General features: G+C 43.1%; 1 protein-coding gene across 3 annotated transcripts; it reads left to right on the top strand.

Annotated features, from left to right (window-relative positions):
- Nucleotides 1–3,382: 3,382 nt before the first annotated feature.
- LOC124000605 (probable phosphatase phospho1) lies at nucleotides 3,383–7,265 on the top strand. 3 transcript variants are annotated; one of them, XM_046307110.1, is made up of 4 exons: nucleotides 3,383–3,994; nucleotides 4,429–4,489; nucleotides 5,263–5,330; nucleotides 5,418–7,265. In XM_046307110.1, the coding sequence occupies exon 4, from the start codon at nucleotides 5,462–5,464 to the stop codon at nucleotides 6,230–6,232; it is 771 nt and encodes a 256-aa protein (XP_046163066.1). In that variant the 5' UTR covers nucleotides 3,383–3,994; nucleotides 4,429–4,489; nucleotides 5,263–5,330; nucleotides 5,418–5,461; the 3' UTR covers nucleotides 6,233–7,265. The 3 variants fall into 3 exon arrangements, with proteins under 3 accessions (XP_046163066.1, XP_046163063.1, XP_046163064.1); XM_046307107.1 differs by having other exon boundaries at nucleotides 3,384–3,994; nucleotides 5,263–7,265; XM_046307108.1 differs by lacking the exon at nucleotides 5,263–5,330 and having other exon boundaries at nucleotides 3,384–3,994.
- The last annotated feature ends 4,095 nt before the right edge of the window (nucleotides 7,266–11,360 follow it).

An 11,360-nucleotide genomic window follows, 5' to 3' on the forward strand; every position in this document is an offset into this window, starting at 1 on the left:
GTTGAGAACCAAAAGCGGGTTTTCCGCCAAGCCTTCATGAAACAGTGCTGTTTTCCATAGTTAATCCCAGGTGGCTGTAATATTCATTACTACATTGATTTAATCAACAGGGGTTGCGTTCTGATTGCTTAGTCATGTTTGATACAGGCTCCAGACGCCTACATCTCTGATTCTGGTCATTCCTGTTACACAGGGTTTTGCAACTCGCTGAACTCTCTTTCACTCCTTTTGCAAGCTGGCTCATTCTGTACATTTTGTTCTCTTTTTCTATTTTCTTCTGATTGTTCCATCTCTGTGGTTGCAGTCAGTTTTGTGTTTGTCGGGTGATGTTTGTCGGGTCACTTGACAAGCTCAACTCTTGTGAGTGGATGTGATTCTATCAACAGAAAGAAGCTGATACTGATCAAACGGCTGCAATCACTGCATTACCAAACAGAGGCTGTCCTTTTATCTCTCACCAATTGATCTGTGTGGCAATTCCTTGTCTCTGGCAACAGTGTGTAGTTATGACCTGGGTCTGTGGTAAGTCTAGTAATCCCTGTGTCTGTGGCAACAGTGTGTAGTTATGACCTGGGTCTGTGGTAAGTCTAGTAATCCCTGTGTCTGTGGCAACAGTGTGTAGTTATGACCTGGGTCTGTGGTAAGTCTAGTAATCCCTGTGTCTGTGGCAACAGTGTGTAGTTATGACCTGGGTCTGTGGTAAGTCTAGTAATCCCTGTGTCTGTGGCAACAGTGTGTAGTTATGACCTGATCTGTGGTAAGTCTAGTAATCCCTGTGTCTGTGGCAACAGTGTGTAGTTATGACCTGGGTCTGTGGTAAGTCTAGTAATCCCTGTGTCTGTGGCAACAGTGTGTAGTTATGACCTGGGTCTGTGGTAAATCTAGTAATCCCTGTGTCTGTGGCAACAGTGTGTAGTTATGACCTGGGTCTGTGGTAAGTCTAGTAATCCCTGTGTCTGTGGCAACAGTGTGTAGTTATGACCTGGGTCTGTGGTAAGTCTAGTAATCCCTGTGTCTGTGGCAACAGTGTGTAGTTATGACCTGGGTCTGTGGTAAGTCTAGTAATCCCTGTGTCTTTGGCGACGGTGCTGGAGCACTGTATTCCCCTTTGACATTGTGTGCCAGTCCAAATAGGTCAAGTCTTCTACACCCCTGACCTTTTTTAGATGACCTGACTCGACTCCATTGTTACCTGGCCTCACAGCTTTAGAAGCCTTAATAGCACAATGTCCGGGGGGGATTTTCCTCAAGGAACCGTTCTAGAGATGAATAAATGAAAGGCTTGCACAAACACAGCTTGACGGTTTCCCCAAAAAATGTGCTTTAGTTTTAAGCACCAAAAGACCACTGCTAATGAGCCTTGTTGTAAGCACTGCAGGAACACTTAGAGCAGTCTCCGTGCATAACTAGACAATATTATGCACCCGTTTTTAATGAATAGAACTGGGTTTGCCAGGAAGGAAGGAAACGGAGGAAGCGGGAGTGGTTTGACATGGAGGACGCCACATAAATCACATGACAACACTTTAGCTTGATTGTATCCAAGATCTTTTAAGCAGCTTTCAATGGGAACAGTAAGTATTTTAACAGCAGTGTATTGGGCTGCTGTGTGTGTGTGTGTGTGTGTGTGTGTGTGTGTGTGTGTGTGTGTGTGTGTGTGTGTGTGTGTGTGTGTGTGTGTGTGTGTGTGTGTGTGTGTGTGTGTGTGTGTGTGTGTGTGTGTGTGTGTGTGTGTGTGTGTTCATGAGAGTTTGAAATGTCTCTGCCTTCAGGAAATGAGAAGTGAAGATCACCAAGTGCATGTTCCAAATAGGTGCGTCCACGCCACATCAACCAGGTTAAAGGACACCCCACCCACTAGTCCCTTGACTCTGTCTGGGTGTCTGTTTTTGGCTTCATGAGTGTTTGTCTGTGTGTTCAAGTGCTTGCAGATGTTTACTCTTCATCCTGTGGAGACCCTGTAGCAAGAGCAGGCTATTAGAGCAAGACCTAACCAAGTTTATTTTCAGATCCTGATGTGAGAGAGAGAGTCGGTTAGCTGATACTGAAATTTTTGCATCACAGTTCCTTGTTGACATCACAGGGTTAGAAAGGATGTGAGTCAGTGTTCTATGCAGATGAGAAGGAGAGAGCGCGCAGGGAGGTTCTGGGAGGTTTTATAAACACTGAGAATGGAAATTATAGGTTACTTAGAGCTTGTTGAATAACTTCCTTACACCTTGACCAAACCGTCTTCGCCCGTGTGTGCGCCATTGTGCCTGACACGTTCATGACACGCAGGCTAAAATGCCAATTTGACCGGTCAAAACACGAATGAAACATTCCATTTAGATTGCTATTGCTAGCTAATATGTCCTGGGAGAAGAAATTCATAAGGTCCTTTCTTTCTTTTTCTTTTTTTGCTGGATCATCGTATAATTTTGGTCCATTTTGAGTCATCCAAAACCACGTGTTCTCTACTCTGACTGTCAACCCACTGATAAAATGGGAAACCTAGTTAGATTATTAGTGAGATTTCTCTCTTCATTCAGTTTTTTCTTCTGTGGGTTTTATATGGTGTTTGGTAACCAACTTTAAGGTGCGTTACCTCCAACTAGTCTGGACCTCCAATCACTATGCTAGTTAGTATGCTCTTAGAAACCCATGAGTAGATGGGAGAGGTGGCAGGTCATGTGAGCAGTTGGGATGAAACTATTCAACAACACACATGTACATTTGTTTTGCACGCAACACGGCTGGTTTAGTCTCCATCTTAAAAGTTTCCGTGAATGTTTCAATAAGACGAAACGTTGCTAGCTTGTTTTAGATCAACTTTTTATTTTACTCCGAGCACATAGGACACATGACAATTATTTTCCTAAGGCTTTAATCATGCAAACACATAAAAAAATCTATATTATGACACGGCGTCTGAAATGTGAAGCTCTGTTCTCTATCCATGCATGGAATTAGTCCACTGGGCCACCAGGTTGGCTGGCGTTTTGTTTTGTTTTACATATACAAAGCAACATTCCCAGAAAGTTGTGGGAAGGTATGCAAAATAACCATAGCACAAACACGCCCTCATCAAGCGCTAAGAAACATGCTTCTCAGTTATGTTATGTGCTTGCTGGGAGTGGCAGAGGAACGTGTGAGTGACTGACTGACTCACCACAGCACTGATGCTGTATGTGAGTGGGTGGTCAGGTTCATTCTCTTGCACTGTGAGTGGGAGGAGGGCAGGGTGAATACACAGCACCAGATAGGTCTGCACTCCCATCTGCGTTCAGAAATAGTCACTTCCCAACTGCTAGGCATTATTGGCTCTTGTGGCAGGAGGAAGGGAGGCTGTCTGAGAGGAGATAAAGACATGGGGGGGGGGGGGATCTGCTGGGTCGCAGTGGCTGAGCATTCAGAGGTGCAAATGTCTTGTTTTCACCTTTTTTCTCAACCACTTGTAAACCATTCATAAGTTTGAACATTGTGCTCTGTGTTCTTGGTGTCACCCTTGGGTCAATTAGGGATGTGTGGTTTGCACACAGCAAAAAGGCTGTAAATGATGTCACATAACAGGCCTATCTTGTGTACATACCACTAAGCAGTTTTGTTATGCATACATTGAGAGAACACAACAAACGGAATCTCTCCCACGTTCTCTGTGGAGGCTGTGCTGAATGATATTCAAACCAGAACCAACCAACCTCTCTCCAGCCTGTCTGCTGCTCTATGGGTTCACCTACACGGGATATTGGAGGCGGACACCAAATGGCCCGTTGTTGCGTAGCCTAGGACGTCATAATCGTAGCAAGCTCAGTGCTTTTGACAGCCAATAAAACGAGCTGAAAGCACCCTGTTCCTCGACAATCAAACCTATATATAACCAAGTGATGGTCAAGTTCGAGACTGGACAAAGTACAGCATGCCGGTGACCAATTCAAGAACATAGGCACCTTTAGAGATACTGCGAGGGACAACCGTGCCGTCGGGACATGTTTGTGGACATACATTCTTACTGGTACATTTTTTGCTATTGTCCTTTGCTCTGCAAATAAGATGAATTATTTAGTAAACTAACCGTTGGGACGTTTTCCAGTGCGTAAATACATCGCGTTCACTCGTGGATTAGGGTACATTTGCATAAAGGCTAATATATCTATTAATGTTCATCAGTCTACTCGGTTTTTGGAACAAATTCTTATAGGTTAAGTAATTGATATTCCTGTGAAATGGTATAATATAATGCGCTACTGTAGTATATTCATTGCATACATTTTTATGTAGCCTAATATTGTATGAAGATGGTTACATGACATTATTTGCCTACAGTAAGAGCTGCAGAGCGCGCTACATTTTTTGGCATTGTAGAGAATTACAACATTGAACAGTGTCCGTCTCTTGGGGTTATTTACAGGGTTTTCCTGTTCCTTAATTATCCTCCTCACTTTACAGATCCCATGCATTGGTTGATAGTGTTCTAGGAACCCTTTGTTGACAGCACGGAATATTGAAGGTCAGTACAGTATGTTCCGTTCTTCTCACTGATTCCTTGCAGCTTCAAACAGAGCATCGCATGACGTGCAGGCTAGCGTAAAAAAAAAAAATCTTGATTTAAGATATCAGTTTACTTTGCATGCTGTTGACTCATCATGTGTATTACTTGGTCTTATTACGTTTCAATGTTCTGCAGCTGCACAGGTGCAGGACATCACAGCTGCACCACTTACATAATAATGTGACTTTACATTTTGACGTTTCAAATGGTAAAAAAAAACATGTGTATTGTAGTACTCTAGTCCAGGACCAGATATGACTCGACACGACCAGTAGGGCCTTTGAAAATATCTCTTTGTTGCGTAATTTAACACACTAGCTACAACAGCAAATGTTAGAGAGCTAAATGATCTAGATATCCTTACAATGTAACTGCATTTAGTACATATAAAAATGGTTGCGTGGCAGCTTAGCACTGCAAGTGACTTGTGACACGACTCGTGACTATAAAGGACTCGGACTTGAAGACTTGTTACTTGCTCTGACTTAATGTGGTTTCAGGGGTAGAAATCTATACTAAAACATCAAGCACATGTTGGGTGGCTACCAAGCAGAAATGCAACCTACGCTGATATTGGCAAAATGATTCTTTCTCATACCACTTATAATCTTTCTATTTCAGGTCCATTGAAAAAAGAAATTCTCTAAATGTTTGTATTTTGTTTGTCTTTTCCTCTTCAATCTTTACTTTTTACTCTGCTTCCATCCTCCTCCTCCTCCCTGTCCTATTAGACACATTCTTCCCAGAACCCCTACCTTGTGTTTTCTGACCTGCCTCGTCGTGAACGAGAGACCAAAAGGTGCAAAAAGAGCGGGATTTTGGTGCCACTCATCTCAGTAAGAGGTTGTGGCAAAGCCAATCATGAACTGCTTTGGCTCTCCCCCAGGCGAGGACGTTACCCCCCCACGTTCCAGACGCTCTGCAAACAACATGGCCGCCAACTCAGCAACACCCCCCTCTGACAGGCGCTTCCTCATCATCTTCGACTTTGACGAGACCATTGTGAATGAGAGCAGTGATGATGTGGTGGTGCAGGCAGCACCAGGGCAGAACCTCCCCGCCTGGCTGAAGGACACATACCGGCCGGGCCACTACAACGAGTACATGCAGCGCGTGCTAGCCTACATGGCTGAGAAGGGCGTGCCCGAGAGCGCCATCCGCTCTGTCATCGAGAAGATCCCCGCCTCTCCCGGCATGCTGGCCCTGTTCCAGTTCCTCCGCCACCGCCCTCCGCAGGACTTTGAGGTGGTTCTGGTGTCTGATGCCAACACCTTCTTCATCGAGTCCTGGCTCCGCCGCGTTGGGGCCCGACAGCTCTTCGTCAAGATCTTCACCAACCCTGCCACCTTCGACAAGGATGGCCGGCTGGTGCTGCGCCCCTTCCACTCTCACAGCTGCCTGCGCTGCCCGGAGAACATGTGCAAGCAGGTGATCTTGAGGGACTATGTGATGAGGCGGACGCAGGAGCGTGGGCGGCCGTTCCAGAGGGTATTTTACGTGGGCGATGGGGCCAACGACTTCTGCCCGTCACTGATCCTGGGCCCCCGGGACACGGCGTTTGCCCGGCGGGACTACCCCATGCACCGGCTGATCACTGAGATCCACGAGGCCAGGCCGGGGGAGTTCAAGGCTGTCACTGTGCCATGGGCCAGTGGGGATGATGTGGTGGAGCGACTCAGGAAGCACGCAGAGGAGAAATAATGAAGCTAGGGGGCCGGGGGGGTACACCACCTGCTCTCACACACCCATGAACAAATACTCAGAGACACACGCACACACACACACCCATACACACTCATACACAAATCACATTCCCAGATCAAATACCCACAAAACCACATACTGACACACATCAATGAAAAAGCACTCTACACTCAAGAATAGAGCATGCCAATTGAACATGCCTTTGATATATTGCCTGCGACAGACAGTGTCACACTTCAGCTCAGTCCATCTGTCTTACTCTGACTCAGCCATAGAGCTAGAGATACTGTAGAGATACTGTAGTCTTTCAGTCCAGCTCCTCATACTCTAGGCTTAAGGTCAATGACAGATAGAAACCCAATAAAAGCATCACCTCTGTTAATCATTACAGAGACCTATGCCTTAGTTGATACCCTACCAATCAGGCCAGTATTGAGTCAACCAAGCTTTTACAGGGATTGATCCTCTTATGCTGGATTGAGAGGGAAGAGGAACAAACATACATCATCGACTGAATAGGGGGTTCTGCAGTGATACATTTAGGACTGATGTATTACCTATATTCCTTTGACACTGAGCTTTATTGGTTTATTAACAGTCAAACTAGGTCAGTAGGGCAGCAGATCATGTTAGTTAGTGACCCGTTCTCTGACTCTACCCCTCTCCAGTCCACACAATGGCATTGTCGATGCTAAATGAATGGGTGGCTATTCCAGTGTAATTATTATCTTATATTATCAATAATGAATGGTGTTGTTTACTTGTTAACAGTGCTCTTTGTGAAATAGAGAATTTATGGCTGATCAGGGAAAATGTAATGTGACAACATCGCCATCTACTGGCAGACCTACAGATTGCAGCTGGAGACCAGTTTTAAAGTTTGGGGAAATAAGTTCAAATGTAATGTACCATATGGCATAACTAAATATTGTCATTTTAAAACATGTATTATTTGTGTATACATGTCTGTTTTTAATATGTACCATGTACTTGTTCCACCACCAGCGGGAATATAAAGCCATGAACTTAACTTCTGAGTCTACTTTAATGTCCTATCCTAACACACTAATTGCACCCCACTATGTTATTCTCTACACATAAGTGCCACTGGAAACAGTGTTTCTTAAGGCAGCAGCACAATAGGCTTGAACACCATTTAGATACGTTTCGCACCCATGCCTATGCCACACCCCTCCCTCCCTCTCAAAACATTAGACCACGGAGGATAATTAGCTGTGAGATAGGCCAAAACCGATGTGATATAGGAATGGTCTAAATAATGTCTCCAAAGTGGGTGAAAAATAGTTCACCATGACACCAAAGAGATTCTGAATTTATTCTGTGTCATCGCTGATAAAATGCATACTTTTGGTTCAACATATTACAAGACCTACTGAATTACAGAGGCAGATTTGTTCCTCATGCCAGTCATCTGACACCCCAGAACTATGCAACCATCAATGAACAATTGTCAATTTCCACAACAACAACAAATTATATTTGTGCCAACATCGCTTGAGCCCCTGAGGATTTATCCATTTACATTTACATTTAAGTCATTTAGCAGACGCTCTTATCCAGAGCGACTTACAAATTGGTGCATTCACCTTATGACATCCAGTGGGACAGTCACTTAACAATAGTGCATCTAAAACTTAGGGGGGGTGGGGTGAGAGGGATTACTTAACCTATCCTAGGTATTCCTTAAAGAGGTGGGGTTTCAGGTGTCTCCGGAAGGTGGTGATTGACTCCGCTGTCCTGGCGTCGTGAGGGAGTTTGTTCCACCATTGGGGGGCCAGAGCAGCGACATTATACAGAATTTGAGAACAACAGTCCAATGTTATTGCTTCACATAATGACTAACCACTTAAACTGTTTACCAAGAGCAGGCTATTAGAGAAAGCTCGTTTAACAACTTATATATCGTGATAATGGTTGCAATACATCTGCATTTGGCAAATACAGTGACTTGCGAAAGTATTCAGCCCCCTTGAACTTTGCGACCTTTTGCCACATTTCAGGCTTCAAACATAAAGATATAAAACTTTATTTTTTTGTGAAGAATCAACAACAAGTGGGACACAATCAGGAAGTGGAACGACATTTATTGGATATTTCAAACTTTTTTTAACAAATCAAAAACTGAAAAATTGGGCGTGCAAAATTATTCAGCCCCTTTACTTTCAGTGCTGCAAACTCTCTCCAGAAGTTCAGTGAGGATCTCTGAATGATCCAATGTTGACCTAAATGACTAATGATAAATACAATCCACCTGTGTGTAATCAAGTCTCCGTATAAATTCACCTGCACTGTCATAGTTTCAGAGGTCCGTTAAAAGCGCAGAGCATCATGAAGAACAAGGAACACACCAGGCAAGTCCGAGATACTGTTGTGAAGAAGTTTAAAGCCGGATTTGGATACAAAAAGATTTCCCAAGCTTTAAACATCCCAAGGAGCACTGTGCAAGCGATAATGTTGAAATGGAAGGAGTATCAGACCACTGCAAATCTACCAAGACCTGGCCGTCCCTCTAAACTTTCAGCTCATACAAGGAGAAGACTGATCAGAGATGCAGCCAAGAGGCCCATGATCACTCTGGATGAACTGCAGAGATCTTACAGCTGAGGTGGGAGACTCTGTCCATAGGACAACAATCAGTTGTATATTGCACAAATCTGGCCTTTATGGAAGAGTGGCAAGAAGAAAGCCATTTCTGAAAGATATCCATAAAAAGTGTTGTTTAAAGTTTGCCACAAGCCACCTGGGAGACACACCAAACATGTGGAAGAAGGTGCTCTGGTCAGATGAAACCAAAATGGAACTTTTTGGCAACAATGCTAAATGTTATGTTTGGCGTAAAAGCGACACCCTGAACACACCATCCCCACTGTCAAACAAGGTGGTGGCAGCATCATGGTTTGGGCCTGCTTTTCTTCAGCAGGGACAGGGAAGATGGTTAAAATTGATGGGAAGATGGATGGATGGAGCCAAATACAGGACCATTCTGGAAGAAAACCTGATGGAGTCTGCAAAAGACCTGAGACTGGGACAGAGATTTGTCTTCCAACAAGACAATGATCCAAAACATAAAGCAAAATCTACAATGGAATGGTTAAAAAATAAACATATCCAGGTGTTAGAATGGCCAAGTCAAAGTCCAGACCTAAATCCAATCGAGAATCTGTGGAAAGAACTGAAAACTGCTGTTCACAAATGCTCTCCATCCAACCTCACTGAGCTCGAGCTGTTTTGCAAGGAGGAATGGGAAAAAAGTTCAGTCTCTCGATGTGCAAAACTGATAGAGACATACGCCAAGCGATTTACAGCTGTAATCGCAGCAAAAGGTGGCGCTACAAAGTATTAATTTAAGGGGGCTGAATAATTTTGCACGCCCAATTTTTCAGTTTTTGATTTGTTAAAGTTTGAAATATCTAATAAATGTCGTTCCACTTCCTGATTGTGTCCCACTTGTTGTTGATTCTTCACAAAAAAAATACAGTTTTATATCTTTTGAAGCCTGAAATGTGGGAAAAGGTCGCAAAGTTCAAGGGGTCCGAAATGACTGTCGGCTCCACCTTAAAGGCACAATGCAGCCATTTTTATATCGACGTCAAATCATTTGAGTAAAAATTAAAACCCTTACAGTAATGATTTTCCAGTAAAATGGTCAAAGAGAAACAAAAATAGCTTTATAGCCAAAACCTATTTCTCAAGCATTAATTTAGCTAAGAACGTCCCGGAGTGGTTTTAGTGGGGCGGGCAAAACTGAAAACTAGCTGTTATTGGCAGACAAGTTTGGAACTCTCTTTGTCATTGGTCTATTAACTTATTTACTGCCTGGGAATGTCAACAGTGAAGCTGAAACTCCACCCATGCGAAAAACCTTCTGATTAGATGGTCCTGTGTGGATTGTATTTTCAACCAGCAACTATTAGGAAGAAGCATAACATTCACCATGTTTCCATCCAACCATTTCATGCAGATTAATTACTTGATGTATGAAAAACTCACGACCGGCCTAATGGAAACATGAAATGCCGGTACAATTTTATAAATGCTGACAGACAATTGTTTTATTTCGACATGGTGGGAACTTTCTGTGTCGGTAAAATGATTTATGCAGGAAATGGCTTTATGTACAAATATTGATATAATAACCATCAAATCGAAGTCAACTTGGAGTCACGCGAGGATATGTTGTGTGGTCCTCCCACTACGACTCAGGAAAGCTTGCAGTTTATTAGGCTACAGATTGAGCTCCCGGGTAGCGCAGCAGTCTAAGGCACAGCATCTCTGTGCTAAAGGCGTCACTACAGGCCCTGGTTCAATTTCAGGCTGAATCACAACAGGCTGGGAGTCCCATAGGGCGGCACATAATTGGCTCAGCGTCAGTCTAGGTTTGGCCGGGGTAGGCTGTCATTGTAAATAGGAATTTGTTCTTAATTGACTTGCCTAGTTAAATAGAAAATAAATCAAATAAAGATTAATAAGTTATGATTAACTTCACAGGGTGGTGAATGTGCAAGGTGATGAGCTTTATGCTTCTTTACAATAAATATCAAGGGTCTTATTCTTGTGACATGATGATCGATGATGGGCTGCCGTTTTACAAATACAAATAATATCACTCTTATAATAATAATCTCATAATGTAGGTAGCCTACCTTCACTGTATCTGCAAGCTGTTGGCTAGAGTGCTTGTACCAAGACCATGGTGGACATATTTGCTATATAAAGAAACAGTTTTTGTGGCAAAACCATCAGTAAAGTTGAAAATGCGATGGAAACCCATTTAACTTGTATTTTTCATTCGGTACATGTGAATTTAACAGCAAATTTTATTTTGATGTGCACTATGTCATCAGGCACAGCCTTTTATCCACAAAAAGTCCGTTTGGTAGAAACACATTTCTGGTGGGAAAAATGTTCATATTGTTTTATGCAGATTTTAAAATATGTGCATGAAAATCTGTCTCAAATTGTTTGGAAACTAGTAGCTGCTGATCAAATCTTTTGTACTGCTAAAATAGTTTTTACAATGTTAGTTTCATTAGCTGTTGTACAATATGACACAAAATACAGAAAACAACATTTTGAGTGCACTAGGCCTTTATAACAAACCTAC

Source organism: Oncorhynchus gorbuscha, linkage group LG16 (genome assembly GCF_021184085.1).
Source record: "Oncorhynchus gorbuscha isolate QuinsamMale2020 ecotype Even-year linkage group LG16, OgorEven_v1.0, whole genome shotgun sequence".
NCBI classification, from domain to species: domain Eukaryota; kingdom Metazoa; phylum Chordata; class Actinopteri; order Salmoniformes; family Salmonidae; genus Oncorhynchus; species Oncorhynchus gorbuscha.

Coding starts and splice junctions, on each gene's coding strand:
- LOC124000605 (XM_046307107.1), top strand. CDS start 5,393: ATGAACTGCTTTGGCTCTCCCCCAGGCGAGGACGTTACCCCCCCACGT.